This window comes from Galeopterus variegatus, unplaced genomic scaffold, assembly GCF_000696425.1.
Source record: "Galeopterus variegatus unplaced genomic scaffold, G_variegatus-3.0.2 Scaffold964, whole genome shotgun sequence".
In the NCBI taxonomy this organism is placed as follows: Eukaryota; Metazoa; Chordata; class Mammalia; order Dermoptera; family Cynocephalidae; genus Galeopterus; species Galeopterus variegatus.
The window spans coordinates 317,288-334,516 of record NW_007727075.1 but is presented as its reverse complement, the minus strand read 5'-3'; the positions used below and the strand labels follow the sequence as shown (position 1 = coordinate 334,516).

The window sequence follows — 17,229 nt, the reverse complement described above, 5'->3', positions numbered from 1 at the left end:
TTTTTCCCTTTCTGCAGCCTGGATTCTCCTCTCCTAGAATGAATCTGTTGGCCCCAAAGCTTGGGTTTTCCTGCCCCCAATGGTCCCCTTCCTGTCCTCACAGGACGGTGGCTGCCGAGGTGCGGAAGCAGGTGTCCCGGGAACGCAGTGGCTCCCCCCACTCCAGCAGGCGCTGCAGCAGCTCCCTGGGGGTAAGTTTTTGGGGCCCCCCCAGGCCCCTGCCCTCTGGTAGGAAGAGGTGGGGCTTGGCCTGCTAGGCTAGGTTCCACTGCTTTTTTTTTATAAAGATGATCGGTAAGGGGATCTTAACCCTTGACTTGGTGTTGTCAGCACCACGCTCTCCAATGTGAGCTAAGCGGCCATCCCTATATAGGATCCAAACCCGTGGCTTTGGTGTCACTAGCACCACACTCTTCCAAGTGAGCCACGGGCTGGCCCTTTGGTCCCACTCCTTTACATGAGTGTCCTGTCCTGTGCAGAAACAGAGAGGGACCCAAAAGTGGCAGGGGAGGGGATCAAAGCCCTGACCCTAGGGCTGTCCCCCATTCCTGTGAGTAGGGGAGAGTGTCCGCCCTCCCTGCATCTGCTTGGGGTGGGGAGAGCTCTGTGGGTGGTCCTGCTGTCTGGGCCACCCACATGGGGATGGGGCGGACTTGGGGGATGGGAGTGACTTCCCCCTGCTGCAAGGAGGGCCATCTTGCTGTCTTGCCTGGAGGCCTTAGCAATTGTCTGTGGCCTTGCTGTAGTCAACATGCCTTTCCTTCCACCATTAGTCCCCGTCCCTCCAGGCACCAGGGTGTGATTTCCTTCCTGGAGCCCCGGGAGGGAGGGGTGGAACTCTGCAAAGCAGGAAGAGGGGCAGAGAGTCTGAGGTCACTGTCCTCCATGGCTCCTCTGCCGCTCCAACACCCTCCATGTCTCCCACCGCCCTCTTATTTGAGTCCGAAGCCAGCACAAGCCCACCCCCACCTCACACCCCCCACTCCCAGCCTCTGGGGCAGCAGAGTCACAGCCACTTTGCCCCGACCTAGGTCCCGCTGACTGAAGTCATTGAACCCCTGGACTTCGAGGATGTGCTCCTGAGCCGGCCACCAGACGCCGAGCCTGGGCCCCTCAGGGAACTGGTAGAATTTCCAGCCGATGACTTGGAGCTGCTGCTGCAGCCCCGGGAATGCCGGACCACAGAGCCTGGGATCCCCGAGGATGGGTGGGTTCAGCCCCCCACCCACCCTGCCCGTAACTCCACTCTGCCTCGGCGACTCCTGTTGACACCCCCTTTCCCAGCAGGCTCCAGAATCCAACATCCCTGAGTTCAACTCCTGGCCCGGCTGTGTGACCTTGGACAAGGCATCCTCCCTCTCTGAGCCTCCATCTCCCCATCTCTGAAATGGGCAGATGACTGTCCCAACCTCCTTGGCCATTAGAACATGGGGCGCTACCTCTGTTTACCCTGATTTTATTTTGCTGCAGAAAACTGGATGCCCAGGTGCGGGCTGCGGTGGAAATGTACACTGAGGACTGGGTGATTGTCCACAGAAGGTGGGTCTGACTCGGGGCACAGAGGGTCAAGAGGCTGGGTTTGAGCCCGGAAGAGCCGAGCTGTTGTCTGCGGCCGGTCCTCCTGTTATCTGTCCATTGCCTGTCCCTGCGAGAGCAGCCAGACTTCTCTGGCCTTGCAGGCATGATGTGGGCCTTGGCAGGGGAAGCTCTGGGGAGCCCTCAACCCCACTCCCTGCCCAGCCCCACCTCTTGCTAGGTACCAGCATCTGAGTGCAGCGTACAGCCCCATCACCCCAGAAACACAACGAGAGCGACAGAAGGGCCTCACCCACCAGATCTTTGAACAGGACACTTCTGGGGATGAGAGGTCCAGCCCTGAGGACTCGGTGAGAAAACCTCTGGCCAGGGTTACCACAGGGGTATGTGTGTAGGCTCCAGCCCCAGCTTTCGGTCACATATATCAGGAAATGACCCAAACAGCCTTGAGCCCAAAAGGAAATACATCAGCCCCATGAGTGAAAAGTTAAGATAATTATAAACATTTATTGTATACTAAATGTTTTATACATGTCCTCTCCTTTCATCCTATGAATCAGGGCAACCCTTGTACCCATTTTGCAGGTAAAGAAACTGAGGCACAGCAAGGTTATTAGAAGACCTTGAGCCTATATTTAGTCAATCAACATTTATTGAGTCCCTAATTTATACCAACAATAATTAACCCAAGAATTATTATTATTGTTTCCATTGTTATTACTTTAACATGTAGATGGGGAAACCAAGGTCCTAAGAGTTAGGGCCAGAGACCTAGGTTCACAGAGCCAAGCCAAGATTTGAACCAGGGCGATCTGGCTCTGACCGCAGCTGAGTCTGGGCAGTCAGGCAGGGTCCTAGGCCAGTGACAGCCCGAGTGGGAAGAACTCTCCACTTCCTTGGCAACAGTGAGCAAAATCTCAGGGAAGGCTCTCATTGGTCCAGCCCAGCCATTTCTTTCCCTTGGATCCAATCCCTGGGGTTGGCAGATGGGTTCTGATTGGCCAGACAAGGGTCAGGTGGAGCCCGGAATGTGAGATAGGAATAGCCTCCCCCAAGAAGGGCAAAAGAAGGAGGGCTTCCCAGAGAGAAGTTTCTGGAAAGCAAAATCCCCCAAGTGACCCTTGTAGTGGTGACTCCACCCTCTGGCCCTCAGCTTCCCCATCCATAGAATAGGTATGAGGACAGTCTCACCAGAGTGGGATGAGGGTGCATCCAGCTGGCACTCAGCACTTGCACATTCTCCACTGGCAGGATGACACCCGGCGCTGCTCAGGCTCCCTAGATGACACCCCTCGAAGCAGCGGCGCCTCTGGTATCTTTGACCTGAGGAACTTGGCCGCAGACACGTTGCTGCCCTCACTGCTGGAGCGGGCAGCCCCCGAGGACGTGGACCGGCGCAATGAAGCCCTTCGGCGGCAGCAGCGGTCCCCTGCCCTGCTCACCCTCTACCCTGCGCCCGACGAGGTGGGTGCCGTGGACTCACGCCACCCTAAGGACAGCGCTTATCCACTGCATGCTTACTGGGGGCCTACTGCATACCCCATGTCTATTCAATAGTTCTTACTGGATGCCTACTATATCCCCCTTATATTTATCCAGCCTGCATTTATTGAGCACCAATGTATATCCCTATATTTATTCAACCAATACTTATATGCCTACAATATAGTTCTCTATTTAATTAATTGGTATTTGCTCAGTACCTACCATATATGCCTATATTTATCCAACCAACATTTATTTGGCACCTAGTGTATATTTGTGTTTTTATTTAGCCATTTACTGAGTGCTTACTGTATATTCTATATTTTATTCAATTGGTACTTATTGGGTGCCTAGTATATATCCCTATATGTCCTATCAGCATTTATTGAATGTATTTCGGTTTTGGTGGCTGGCCAGTATGGGGATCCGAACCCTTCACCTTGGTGTTATCAGCACTGTGATAACCAAGTGAGCTAATTGGTCAGCCCGTATTGAATGTATTCTGTATGCACCTATGTTTATCCAAGCAACTTAGTAGGTAACTACTGTATATGTCTCTTTTTTTGGCAGCTGGCCAGTAGAGGGATCTAAACCCTTGACCTTGGTGTTACCAATACCATCCTCTAACAAAATGAGCTACCTGGCCAACCTAGTTACTGTATATGTTTGTATTTATTCAACTAAAATGTTTGGGTGTCCACTGTATGGCAGACACTAGGGATACAGCCATGAATAAAATAGACCCAGTCCCTGCTCTCAGCGTTCACAGTCTAGTGAGGAGAGACACCCCCACTAGGAACTTACAACTAAGACAGAGTAGTGCCATGATGGGGTGCTGGTTGTCATCTCTCACATGGCCCTCAGTGTGCCAGCCATGTGGCCCATTGCAATAGGGTACTGTGAGCACCTGGAAGAGGTGTCTGCCTTGGCCAGAAGAATCAGGGAAGGCTTCCTGGAGGAAGTGCCAGCTAAGCTGGGGCCTGAACGATGAGCAGACATTGGCCAGACAGGGAGGAGGGGAGAAGAGGGGCGTTCCAGGCAGGGGAAACAGCATGTGCAGAGGCTCAGAGGCAGGGGACTGAAAGTTTAGTCAGGCTGAGGGTAGAGCTGTTCCTGGGCCAGGCATTCTAGACCCTTCCTGGAGGTTATGTCCCAGCTGCCCCCCTGGCTCTTGGCAGGACGAGACTGTGGAGCGCTGCAGCCGCCCGGAGCCACCCCGTGAACACTTTGGACAGAGGATCCTGGTCAAGTGTCTGTCACTCAAGTGAGTATGCCATCCGCCCCACCTCTCAGACACGTGAGGGGACCACGTGGGTTCCGGCGTGGGTACTCCCTACGTGAACAATGCCATTACCATCTGCAGGTCTGCAACCTGAGGCCACCGTGGGCTTTTATGGGGGAAATAAGACTTCCTTTCTTGTCATTCTAAGCTGCCAGTCCTTAAGCACCAGTTATGTGCCAGGCTCTGTTCTCAGCCCTTCACATATATGAATTCATCTCATCTTCACCACAACCTTGTGAAGTGGGTGCAGGTAGGGAAACTGAGGCACAGAGTGGTGAAGTCATTGTGTCCAAGATCACACACAACTTCAGAGGCTGGAGTCTGACGCTTGCCTGTCCTGCTGCTGGGATCCAGCGGGGTGGGGCCTGGCTCCTGGCCGCCCAAGGCCCCCTCCACGTCGGCCCCCTGGGAGCAGCCAGAAGTGCGTGGGAAAGGAGCTGAACAGGATGTGGACTTGGACGAGAGCCTGGCCCTGCCCCTCCCGTCCCCGAGTTCCTGCCTGGATGGAGGCAGGAAAGGGAGGCCCCGGGTGGGCCTTACACCCCAAGCACAAGCATTAGGAATCGGCTCTGTGTGCTCATCCAGTCATTCAACAAACACTCATCGAGTGCCTGCTGTATACAGGGCACATAACCATGCGATGACCACACAGAGATGCTCAGGGTGCCTAGGGGCCCAGAGGAGGCTCCTCACCCAGCTGGTGGGGGGGGCTGCTGTATACAGGGCACATAACCATGCGATGACCACACAGAGATGCTCAGGGTGCCTAGGGACCCAGAGGAGGCTCCTCACCCAGCTGGAGGGGGGGGGGGCCCTCACCCAGCTGGTGGGGGGGGGGCTCCAGGACAGCTTCCCCAGGGAAGAGATGTCTAAGCTAAGACCTGATGATGAAGAGGAGTTGGCTGAATGGAGGAGAGGAGGGATGTGGGGGGCACAGAACACGCACCGGTGGGAAGACATAATTGTTTAGGCATGGGTGCCTGGAGTCGAGCATTTCAAGATCGGGGGACTGTTGTGCCAAAAGCTGCCTCCTTGCCAACTGGATAGAAGCCATGGTTACAGGGAGGAGGGGCTGTGTGTGATTACTTACTGAGGGAGTTGTGGACAGGGGACACTCAGTGCCTCAGTTTCCCCTTTTGCAAAATGGGACACACCTTTCCTTAAAGCCCTTAAATGGCAGCTCCATGTGGCCTGAGGGGAGTCAGATACCCCCCTCCACAACACGCTTCCTCTTCGGTCTCAAGAGGCAGAAGGGTGTGTGGACGGCGGGGGTGTCAGGGAGAAACGCCCCCATTTACCCGCAGGTTCGAGATCGAAATTGAACCCATCTTTGGGATCTTGGCTCTGTATGACGTGCGGGAGAAAAAGAAGGTAGAAACTCCCTTTCTTCTTCTTTTTCCCCTTCCCCCTCCTCGTTGGGGGGCTGTGGGCTTCCTAGAGGTGGTGGCCCAGCTGCCTCTCGTGTCCCCAGATCTCAGAGAACTTCTACTTCGACCTGAACTCAGACTCCATGAAAGGGCTGCTTCGGGCCCACGGCACCCACCCGGCCATCTCTACCCTGGCCCGCTCTGCCATCTTCTCCGTGACCTACCCCTCACCCGACATCTTCCTGGTCATCAAGGTACCCACTGGGGCTGGGCAAGGGGGTGGTAATAGTGAATGCCACAGGTTCGGTCCCTGCCTTCACAGAATGGGACAGACATGTCACCAAGAAAGGTGATTAGGGCTGTCATGGGGGAGGTACGGCCAGCTGGAGGAATCTGGAGGAAGCTGCTGATCCAACCTGGGTTGGGAGAAGTCCCCAAGGGCTTCCATGAGAGGTGACACCTGAGCCAAGACCCATGGGTGGGCGGCCTGGGGAGAAAGGACATTCTGGTCACATGCCACAGCCCCAGGGTCCTGGGAGGCAAGCAAGATGCTATCGGGAGGTTCGTAGACTGATGTTTAAAATGTTTTTTAATTATAGCGCGGTGTTATAACACCAAGATCAAGGGTTTGGATCCTTGTACTGACTAGATGCCAAAAAAAAAAAATGTTTTCTAAGCTGAGAATTGTTCAGTTAATTTAATTAGGGGAGGAAAGACCTAGTTGGCGCACTTATTGGGATTTTGTTTCCAGGAGTGAGGTCAAGTTTCCTTTTCTAAAACCTTCAATTAGATTACAATAAGGAAACAAATTGTGCACCCACAGGCAGTCCCTGCTCACAGTCAGGCTTCACAGGGTTTCCCTTTGGTCCCCACGGCAGTCCCTGAGGTGAGGATTGCCATGGCTGCTCCCATTTTATGGATGGGTAAACTGAGGCATGGAGCTGGTAAGGGGCCTGCTTAGCATCCCACAGCCCCTGAATGGTCAGGATTGGAGTCCAGGCCTTGTGGCCCAAAGCAGCCTCTATTCACACTAACAAAAAGAAACGTCAATGTAGGGAAACTGTCATGAGCTAAAGGTGGGCTTGAGCTTAGGGTTTGGGGTGTGTCTGAAGGGCGGGGAGAGGGTAGCCACTTTGCAGGCCGAGCACTAGCACTTGATCCCAGGGACAGTGGGAGCCATGGGAGGTGTTGGACCAAGAGTTCCAGGGTCATGGAGTGTCTGGGTGCCCATGAGGGTCTCTGGAGGCTGGGGGCGGGGGCAGAAGGGGAGAGGGGGTCTGGGCAGCACCTCACTGGGCCGGCCTTCCCCGCAGCTGGAGAAGGTGCTGCAGCAAGGGGATATCAGCGAGTGCTGCGAGCCCTACATGGTGATGAAGGAGGTGGACACAGCCAAGGTAAGCGTGTGGAGGCTGGACCGCACCCGGCAGGGCAGGTGCTGGACTCTGCAGGCCTGGGGCGCTGAGCTGGGGGTGACGGGGTGTCTCTCCGCAGAACAAAGAGAAGCTGGAGAAGCTGCGCCTGGCGGCGGAGCAGTTCTGCACCCGCCTGGGCCGCTACCGCATGCCCTTCGCCTGGACGGCCGTGCACTTGGCCAACATCGTGAACAGCGCGGGGCAGCCAGACCGAGACTCGGACTCCGAGGGCGGTGAGGAGGCGGGGCTGGCGGGGACGGGGGCGGGCGCCCTCTGCTGGCCCAACTCGGTATCACATCCGATCTCCGCGTCTGTCTCTCATCTCTGGCCACCGCTGTCACTCTCATTGTCCCCCTAGAGCGCCGACCCACCTGGACTGACCGCCGCCGTCGGGGGCCCCAGGACCGGACAAGTAGCGGGGACGACGTGTGCAGCTTCTCTGGCTTCCGCCCAGCCACGCTAACTGTCACCAACTTCTTTAAGCAGGTGTTGCTGCAGGGCAAGGGGCTGCGGGAGAGGGTGCCAAAGACTCTCTGCACCTCTTGTGGCCACATCGGCCCTGGGGACGCCCAGCCCTTTGGCCCTGGGTCATAGGGGCCGGTCCCATGCAGGAAGCCGAACGTCTCAGCGACGAGGACCTTTTCAAGTTCCTGGCTGATATGCGGCGCCCGTCATCCCTGTTGCGGCGCCTGCGGCCTGTGACTGGTGCGTGGCACACCCCATCAGCATGACATGCCCTTCTCATGCAGTCGCTCAACAAACCCACACTGAGCACCTACTGTGCTAGGCACTGGGGACCCAGCGATGACCATGAGAAACGAACCCCTGACCTCAGGGGCTGGACCTTCTCATTGGGTCCACAGACAAGAAACAGAGTAAATAAGACAGATAGTGGGTCAAATGGGGGACATGGTGGCAGGTGGGGCAGGGGTCCTGAGGGCAGAGCTGATCAAATGTGGGGGCCAGAGACGGGAGTTGAGGGTGACTTCTGGACTTTGCACATGGAGGATAAAGCCACCAGAAGGCATCGTGGGGTGTCAGATCTCAGATCCCACAGCCCAGAGAGGGTGGGCTCAGCCAGGTGGCTCCCTGCAGGTGCAAACCGGCTTCTCCCTCCCCAGCCCAGCTCAAGATCGACATTTCCCCGGCCCCCGAGAATCCCCACTTCTGCCTCTCTCCTGAGCTGCTTCATGTTAAGCCCTACCCAGATCCCCGGGGCCGGCCCACCAAGGAGATCCTGGAGTTCCCTGCCCGCGAAGTCTACGCCCCCCACACCAGCTACAGGTACAGCCTCAGGGTGCAGCTGGGCACTTGAATGGGGAGCGATCAGGCATCATGCAAGGGGAGGTCCCCCTTCCTCACAGACACATACAGACACTCAGGGTGAAATGCCACAGCTGTGTTTTAATGGGGGGTGAACAGGCATGAAGGCGCACACGTCCTTCCTCCACCCCTCCCCCATGGGCCATGTCCTCTGCCTTCGTCCCCGCCTGCTTCCGTCTCTGCTCTGTGTCTGGAAGCAAGGCCTGGTGCCCTGGCTGACTTCAAAGAGCGGGAGTCTCCTCCCTATGCAGGGGCTGCGTGGGGCATGGAAGTGTCCCTCGCTGCGTGACTGGTCCTCAATTCTGCCCAGGCAGGCTCAGGCCGGGAGAGCCGCTGTATGGAGCCTGGGGAGTGATATGTGGCTCAGCTAAGGTGGCAAGGGGGCCCCTACCCGCTGCCCTGTGAGCCCCCCATCCAGCTGCCCTGCACACCAACCCCCCGCCAGGCTCACCTCGCCTGGATCTGTCGCAGCTGGTGCTTCTGTGCTGCCATCAACTGCCTCTGTCGCTGCACATGACCTGTGAGGGCCCACACGATGTGGCTCTGTTTGTCAGCGTGAGCCTGTGGGGTCAGATTGCAAACCTCAGCTGGGGGTCACCTCACCTCACATCCTCTGACCGTGCCCAGGCCCCTCTATTGCATCTTTGTGACCCAACAAGTCACCAACACTCTCTGGCCTCAACTTCCCCATCTGTAAAATGGGGATAAAGTAGGACTCACTTGATGGGGTTATGAACATGATATGGATTATTAAAGGGCCTAGAACAGTGCTGGGTACTTACTGGGTGCTCAAGAAGTGTCACCAGTTACTCTAGTAATAAGCATTTATTGAGCACCTACTGTGTGCCCATGCTGAATACTTTATCTGCATTAAGTGCCTGGCTCTGCTCTGAGATATCAGTTATTGCCCTTATTTGCTGATGGGGAAACTGAGGCACAAAAAGGAACATGGGGTTTGCCCAGGGTCATACAGGATATATGCTGTACAGCCGGGAGGTCTTTGGAACTCAAGATTCAGAAGCAGGTTCCAACCAGGAATTAGGGTCTCAACTCCCCAGAGCTGGGAGCCTCTTACCTTTAAGGCCTCAAATTTGTGGTGGGCATGGCCCAGCCGGACACCCTTCAGCTGGACTTCTAGCCACCGCACGCTGTCCCACAGCTCCTGCTGTGCCTGGGCCGCTTCCCCCAGCGCCTGGGCTGTGGCCTCTGCCTGTAGCTGCAGAGCATTCTCCTCCGTCTGCTCAATAGGTAATGGGTCATTACTGGGCTGACCAACTCGTCCCTGTGTTCCCGGGACTTGCCTGATTTTATCACTGAAAGTCTTGCATCCCGGGAGCCCCCTCAATCCTGGGCAAACCAGGATGGTTGATCACCCAAGACATTAACTCCTCTTCAGACTCCTACCCACCCCACAACACCCCAGTTGCAGTGCCCACCTGCATCTCCAACAGTTTTGCTCGAAGTTCCTGGGCTGCATCCCGTCCCTGGCTGACCTCCTGCCCTAAGAGTCCCAGTGCATGGCCATAGAGGCCCAGGCTGCGCCCAGCCTCCATCAGCCGTGCCTCTGTAGTCCTGTACACGCCATTGAGAGCCTGGCCCAGCTGGAGGGTCCCGTGGAAGAGCACGGTCAGCTCTTCATGCTGTGCTGGCTTCGGGCTGCTCACTGGGGCTGCTGAGAGAGGCTGGGCCACCATTGCCAGGGCCCACAGCAAACACAGAGTGATCACGGACATGGCTGAGGGTCTGGGTATGCAGCCCCGGTGCCAATGCTGCCGCCTTTTATGCCCTAACACCCCCACGAACCCTCGGTCAATCGTTAACTGGCCAGCTGGGTGCTCTGTGTTGCACAAGGGCCTGGCAGTGGTGCGACAGTTGCATCAGGCAAATGTCTGGCCGGACCACACCAGGATCACGCTGGCTGTGGCTCAGGGCCAGGAGTGGGCAGGGGGCATTGGGAGAGGATGCACCCAGGCCCCCTCTGAGGGACTCTGAGGCTCACAATGTTGAGCCTTGGTTTTCCCACCTGTGGACAGGCACAACAACAGTAACAGTAATAATAGTGAGGCTTTTATGAGCATCAGTCATTTACCTAAAGCTCTCCCAACTGCCATTTTGGTATCTGCTACTCTTATCCCCTTCCCACCAGCCTGCAATGCAGGGGCCTTTGTTGACCTGTTTGGTAGCCTGGGCAGGTGCAGGTAGCAGAGACTTTCCCGAGGTGGCCATAGAGCTTAACTCCAAGACCACACATCCCCTGGATCAACAGTTAAGTGCCATTTTACTCTTTGGATGACTGTGGGCAAGTGCCTCAGTTTCCCTACCTGTAAGTTGGGGGTGATGTAAGTCCTGCCTTACAGGCTGCTTTTTAGAGGTAAATGAGTTATTTCATGTTGAGTGCTTAGAACAGAGCCCAACACACAGCAGGTGTCACATACAAGGGTACTCCAAAACCTTTGTGGAAAAATAGAATTAAAAGATAATGCAGGGGGCTGGTTAGCTCAGATGGTTGGGACAAAGTGTTATAACACCAAGGTCAAGGGTTCTGATCCCTGCACTAGCCAGCTGTCCAAAAAAAAAAAAAAGATAATAAATTTTTAATAAAGATATAATAATAAATCTTTAATAAAAAAGATAATAAATCTTCTAATAAAAAATCTTTCCATGAAGTTTCTATGAAGTACCTCATATAAGTGTTTGGTGCAGTTATTGTCATTGTTGTTATATATCATCATGGTTATCGTTACAGAGGCTCAGCAGGAAGGTCCAATGCCCCCATTTTACAGACAGGGACACTGAGGCCCAGGAGGTGGTTGGGTCTTACACAGAGGTGCCCCTGGGAGAGGCAGGCAGGATTCTGATCCCAACCCCTACCTCTGAGTCTGGCCTCAGTTTCCCCACCTGAGGTATAGGCCACATAACTGTAGGTACCTCTGCTGAGAGGACAGTCAGGCCCTTGGGGCTGGGTGAAGGGCAAGTCAGCCTGGGCAGAGCTTGGGCCTGACCACTGTCCATGGACCTGACTGCTGGCCACCTGGGCCACCGTTTCGGAACTCTGGCCAGAGTGCCCATCTGTTCCTTGCCCTCCACCTCAGCATGCTCTATTAGTGCCCCTGAAGTCCCTCTGTGTTCCCACCCTCTGCCACACTGACCTCTGATCTGTGCTTTGAGGGTGTTCATCTGTCCACCACCCTCTGCCAGTCCTATCTCCTGCCTGGTGCCCGTATTCCCTTTTACCTGGCACTCCATGTCCAGCATCATGACCCAGTTTCCCTCTGACTGTCCGTTGTCCCTGGTCCTTGTTCTGATGGCTGGGCCTCTTATGTGCGCCAGTGAGGCCCCTGTCCCTCTAACCGTCCGTCTCATCCCCCACAGGAACCTGCTGTACGTGTACCCGCACAGCCTCAACTTCAGCAGCCGTCAGGGCTCTGTGCGCAACCTCACCGTGCGCGTGCAGTACATGGCGGGCGAGGACCCCAGCCAGGCCCTGCCGGTCAGTGCCTGTGCCCCAGGGGAGGAGGGTGGGACATCCCCAGCGGGCCCTTCATGTCCCCACACCCTCAGGTCATCTTCGGCAAGTCCAGCTGCAGCGAATTCACCCGCGAGGCCTTCACACCAGTGGTCTACCACAACAAGTAGGTGGGGGCGCTAATGGCTAGAGAGGGATGCTTAAGGAGGGACTTAAGGGTGTGGGGAGATATATGTGCATGTGACAGGAAAAAGGAGGGTGGAGGTGCCAGGAGCACTAATGGGGAGACTTGAGGCAGACGGCAGGGACAGTGGGGCCCAGCAGCCCTGGGGGACAGGACATGGCGTTCCTAGCCCGCAGCAGATGCCCCAGCCCGATCCTTCAGGTCCCCAGAGTTCTACGAGGAGTTCAAGCTGCGTCTCCCGGCCTGCGTGACCGAGAACCATCACCTGCTTTTCACCTTCTACCATGTCAGCTGCCAGCCCCGGCCAGGCACAGCCCTGGAGACACCTGTGGGCTTTACCGTGAGCCCCCCCACACACTGCCCCATTGTCCCCTTGGCCCTCCTGATTGCCCCCAACCTGGCCCCAGACCTGACTCCAGCCTCTGCTCTAGTGGATCCCACTGCTGCAGCACGGCCGCCTGAGGACCGGCCCCTTCTGCCTCCCCGTGTCTGTGGACCAGCCCCCACCCAGCTATTCCGTGCTCACACCAGACGTACGTGGCCTGGACCCCTGCCTCCCAATGCCCTGTCCACCCATTAGCTCCCACTAATGCATCGGCTGCCTTCCAGTGACATCCTGATGCCTCGCTGACCCCCATAGCGCTCCGTTTCTTCCTGTCAATGCCCTGGGCCCCTTCCTACCTCCTTACCCCACCCCCCCCAGTAATGCCTCTGTGTGTCTGACTGCCCCTACGTGCATCCCTCCTGTCCCCCAACTCACACATGGGTTTACAGCCTGTCCAGGGGAACCCCTGAGTCCGCTGGGACTAGGCTGGGGGCAGGGTGCCCAGCTGTTCCTCCAAGCTGGGCCATGCTCAGGCCACAGTGTTGCAATGGCTGGGGCCACCCAGTGGCCTGATCAATGGGGGAGGGACAGCCACTGTATACCCGGTGCCTCCTGCAGGTGGCGCTGCCGGGCATGCGCTGGGTGGATGGCCACAAGGGGGTGTTCAGCGTGGAGCTCACAGCCATGTCATCTGTGCACCCGCAGGTACGGGGTGGGGTGTGGACCCGGGAGTCCTGTGCTGCTCCCCTCCTGCCTGCCCCAGGATTGAGCAAGAGTTGCCACTGGCCAGGGAGGACTGGCCTGGGGCCATGGACGTGACTTCCATAAGCCGGGCTGGCTGCCACCTCAGGCGGGGGTGGCTTCAGTCCCCCGCAGCCTTCTCGGACCAGGTGCCCTGGCCCTGACCCTCCTCCCCCCTCCGCCACTTACCCCACGTCCCCACTCAGGACCCCCACGTGGACAAGTTCTTTACCCTGGTGCATGTCCTGGAGGAGGGGACCTTCCCGTTCCGGCTCAAGGACGCCGTGCTGAGCGAGGGCACCATGGAGCAGGAGCTGCGGGCCAGCCTCGCGGCACTGCGCCTGGCCAGCCCCGAGCCTCTTGTGGCCTTCTCGCACCATGTGCTGGACAAGCTCGTGCATCTGGTTGTGCGGCCCCCGATCATCAGCGGCCAGATTGGTGAGCAAGTGTGGCCTCAGGCCTCAGTTTCCCCATCCAGAAAGTAGCCTCTCAGGCCTCTGGTCCTAGGTGACCTCCTATAGCCTGTTTATCTCTCTGGCCTCAGTTTTCCCACCTAAAAAATGGACCACAGTCCACTGGGCCCAGAGCAGGTCTTCTCTGATCTCTCGATGATCTCTTGATGGTCACATGAATCTTTGGACTCTAATGTCTTTTCCTCTGGAAGATGGGTGGGGAGGTGAGAGGAGAGCCCTGACCCTGGAACTTGACCTCTGCTCTGCCCGGCAGTGAACCTGGGCCGTGGGGCCTTTGAAGCAATGGCTCATGTGGTCAGCCTTGTCCACCGGAGCCTGGAGGCTGCCCAGGATGCCCGTGGTCACTGCCCGCTGCTGGCTGCCTATGTCTACTACGCCTTTCGCCTGCCTGGCACCGAGCCCAGCCTCCCGGGTGGTGAGTGTTAGTAAAATACCCTGGGAGACAGGAAATACCTGGGAGAGGAGCATCCCAGGCAGAGAGAACAGCGTGTGCAAAGGCTCTGAGGCCACACTGGCTTTGGCTGGTTTGGGCAACTTACAAGAGAGGGATGACTTCCTTTTGCCCTTTTTTCCCCATCCCAAGGGGTGTGGCCTCTGGACACTTGACTGGCAGATGACTCAGCTAGTCAGCGAGCATCATCAGCTTTGAGCGGGGACTCAAGCTGGGCTGCCTACAAGCTCTGTGACCCTGGGAAAGTGACTTCCCCTCTCTAAGCCTGTTTTTCCCTTTTGTAAAGCAGGGATAATGCTAATACCCACCTCATGGGGGCATGGGTGATAGTAAATGACGTAGAAACCCATGCAAAATGCTTGGCACACAGTGAGCACTCTAAAAAGGTGGATTTTTTTTTTTCATTTGCTAAATAATAATAGGCACTAACCCCTATGTGCCAGGCATTATTCTCAGTGGTTTTCAGTCCCCCCAAAATTGCTCTGAGGCAGCAGCTATTATTATACCCATTTTACAGATGAAGAAATCGGAGGCTTAGTAAAGGAAAGAGACATCACCGGGAGCGCTGCCTGGGAAGGGGCTGTGGACATCAGGGCAGGTGGGCGGGTGGATGACCCTTTTCCCTCCATGCTCAGGAGCCCCACCAGTGACAGTGCAGGCTGCCACTCTGTCCCGTGGCTCTGGCCGCCCCACAAGCCTCTACCTGGCCCGTTCTAAGAGCATCAGCAGCAGCAACCCTGACCTGGCCGTGGGCCCTGGCTCTGTGGACGATGAGGTTTCCCGCATCCTGGCCAGCAAGGTAGGGCCAGGGGGGCCCTGGAATCTCCAGCCCCTAGTGGCCATGGCTGCCGAGTGGGAGGGTGAAGAAGCTTACTGTTGATGGAGGACAGGAAACAACTGAGACCACAACATGGACGGAGGCTCGACTCTGGGCACCAGGGCTGGGCTGTGGCTGTCACAGGTTGGGGGCTGAGAGTCAGACTGCACTGGGCTCTCCACTCCATGACCTACACAGGGATGAGTAGCAGGAGCTTGGTCCGGTTGAACAAACAGCAGCGTGTGCACAGTGCAGCAGGTACATACATGCAAGCACCCTATGCACCTGCGTACAGGGGTGCATGTACAAATGCACCTACATGCACAGGTACACACACACAAGCTCTCCGTGCACCTACGTGCACAGGTACATATCCGCATGCACCTACATCCACTTACACATTCTCCAGGCTTGCGTGTGGGTGCACGCGTGGGCACACATATGGTCCAGGGCAGTGTCCACGCTCGGTGTTTGTGCTGCCTTCCCTGCCCCCACTGGGGATGCTGCCACCTATCCGTGTATCTCCAGGGCATCGATCGCTCACACTCCTGGGTGAATTCTGCTTATGCTCCAGGAGGCAGCAAGGCTGTGCTGCGGCGGGTGCCCCCTTATTGCGGGGCCGACCCCAGACAGGTGCCCTCCCTCCCTGCCCCTGCACGTGTGTGACACCACCTCAGCATGAGCTCCTCCCACCTTCCTGGCTGCATCGGACTAACCTCAGTGCCCTGCCTGAAGGCGGCAGTGGACCCCTCCTGCCTTTGTTTGGGGCTGTGGTGCCTGTGTGATAGGCACCACTGAGTCATCTTACCAGCCTTTTGTGGCCACATGGGCCACAGCCTCAGGCTAAGACAGAAGGCACAGGGGTGTTATGCAAATAGCACACAAATGATATGCAAATCCAGTCACCCATAACCTCACTGCCCTGCACAGACTATTCCCCTTTAATCGACCTCTGTTCAGGTGACTGTCAACTGTCAACTGACCTCTTGGCATAGCCAACCTGAATGGTGCCAAGGGGGCAGAACTGAAGCTCTGGGCCGCCCCCATCCCATTTCAGACAGAGCTCTCCCTACCCTTCCTCTTCCCGGGCACCTGGTGTGGGGAGGGGCTTTGCCTCCAGACAGCCCTGGGTTCAAATCCTAGCTCTGCTCCGGGCACACTCTGTGCCCCAGGCAGTTGGCTGCATCTCTCTGAGCCTCAGTTTCCCCATTTGTAAAATGAAGATATCACTCTGAATTTTCAGATGTGGTAAAGACTCCGAGTACAGTGCTCTGCACAGTGGTCCCGAGCCTGAACTTGAGTTAGGGCTGAGGGCATCGCAGGCAGGATTTCGTGAAGTGTGATAGATTCCCGGTCTAGCCTTGCCCCCGAGCTTCTGGCTAGTCTGGAAAACAGATGCAGATCAAATGAATGCAGAAGTGTGGAACTGCCCAAATGGACATGAGCAGAAATGGGGACACCAGCTTCCCTCTGGATGGCCTGGGGGGGCCTCTCTGAGGTGGTGATATTTTGCTGGGACCTGAAGGGTAAAATGTAGCCATCCAGGGAAGGGTTCATGGATTCCAGGCAGAGGGAAAGGCACATGCCAAGGTTGGGCCCAAGCCCCAAGGACCCTAGGTGCCACGAGGAGGCCATAGGAGTTTGCTTCCCGGCACACCTGGCCCCAGGGCTTGTTCAGCTCTGTGCCCATCACGAAGGCACCCTGCACCCTATGCTGGGCCTGGGGGACTGTTAGCACAGGCAGCTGACCTTTGTGTAGTGTTCTCCCTGGATTGCTGGGAATCTGGAAGTCTGGGTTTGTGGGTCCCGCCCACCCCTTCCCCCAGCGTCCTTAACAGGGCTCCCCTCAATATCCTCAGTTCCCTGAGGGCTCATCTGGGCCTTGGAGAGCAGGTAGGAGGTGACGAGGTGGTGGGAGGGTAGCATCCCCAGCAGGAGGTGGCACCAAGGCTGGCCTTTGCAGTGGGTGCCCCACCTGGTGCGTGCCAAGGAGCCAGGACATAGCTGGGACCACGGGAGCTAGAGGACCCCTATGCCAGGGCAGGTCCCAGGGACTGACCCAGTCCATCCTTGGAGCTCCCCTCCCTGCCATTAGCCTCACCTTCTGACCAGCAAAGGAGAAGGGGAGAGTGCAGCTTCAGCCTCCCATACCCATTTCACAGATGGGGACACCGAGGCCCCAAGCAAGGCTGGAGCAGGGCCAGGCCCAGAATCCGAGATGCTCTCGGCTGCTGCTGCTGCTTCTCATCACCATTTCACCACCTCTGTCCATGTCTTCCTTCCTTTTTCTCCTCCTCTGTCTTCCCTTCAACTCCTCCGTCTACGCTGTCCCTCTTCCATCCCCTTCTTGGAACTCACCGACTCACT

At 56.7% G+C, this 17,229-nt stretch overlaps 2 protein-coding genes across 3 annotated transcripts in view; one reads left to right on the top strand and one right to left on the bottom strand.

The window, feature by feature from the left end:
- Positions 1–1,123: 1,123 nt before the first annotated feature.
- DOCK6 (dedicator of cytokinesis 6) overlaps positions 1,124–17,229 on the top strand; it is a 37,669-nt gene continuing 21,563 nt past the window's right edge. The window contains exons 1-21 of one of the 2 annotated variants that reach the window (XM_008573792.1): positions 1,124–1,207; positions 1,471–1,539; positions 1,757–1,886; positions 2,788–3,000; positions 4,200–4,285; positions 5,608–5,674; positions 5,775–5,924; positions 6,984–7,064; positions 7,162–7,315; positions 7,441–7,568; positions 7,694–7,787; positions 8,204–8,366; positions 11,778–11,895; positions 11,967–12,037; positions 12,257–12,395; positions 12,487–12,588; positions 12,999–13,085; positions 13,328–13,559; positions 13,848–14,009; positions 14,681–14,844; positions 15,391–15,495. In XM_008573792.1, coding sequence (XP_008572014.1) covers positions 1,505–1,539; positions 1,757–1,886; positions 2,788–3,000; positions 4,200–4,285; positions 5,608–5,674; positions 5,775–5,924; positions 6,984–7,064; positions 7,162–7,315; positions 7,441–7,568; positions 7,694–7,787; positions 8,204–8,366; positions 11,778–11,895; positions 11,967–12,037; positions 12,257–12,395; positions 12,487–12,588; positions 12,999–13,085; positions 13,328–13,559; positions 13,848–14,009; positions 14,681–14,844; positions 15,391–15,495 — 2,481 coding nt within the window. In that variant the 5' untranslated portion in view covers positions 1,124–1,207; positions 1,471–1,504. Of the gene's footprint in view, positions 1,208–1,287; positions 1,540–1,756; positions 1,887–2,787; positions 3,001–4,199; positions 4,286–5,607; positions 5,675–5,774; positions 5,925–6,983; positions 7,065–7,161; positions 7,316–7,440; positions 7,569–7,693; positions 7,788–8,203; positions 8,367–11,777; positions 11,896–11,966; positions 12,038–12,256; positions 12,396–12,486; positions 12,589–12,998; positions 13,086–13,327; positions 13,560–13,847; positions 14,010–14,680; positions 14,845–15,390; positions 15,496–17,229 lie in introns of both variants that reach the window. The other variant, XM_008573791.1, reaches the window with a different exon arrangement.
- Positions 8,527–10,138, bottom strand: LOC103591351 (chromosome unknown open reading frame, human C19orf80). Its single transcript, XM_008573790.1, has 4 exons — positions 9,842–10,138; positions 9,481–9,642; positions 8,857–8,966; positions 8,527–8,749 (listed from the first exon to the last, which is right to left on the bottom strand). The coding sequence occupies exons 1-4, from the start codon at positions 10,136–10,138 to the stop codon at positions 8,722–8,724; spliced, it is 597 nt and encodes a 198-aa protein (XP_008572012.1). The 3' UTR covers positions 8,527–8,721.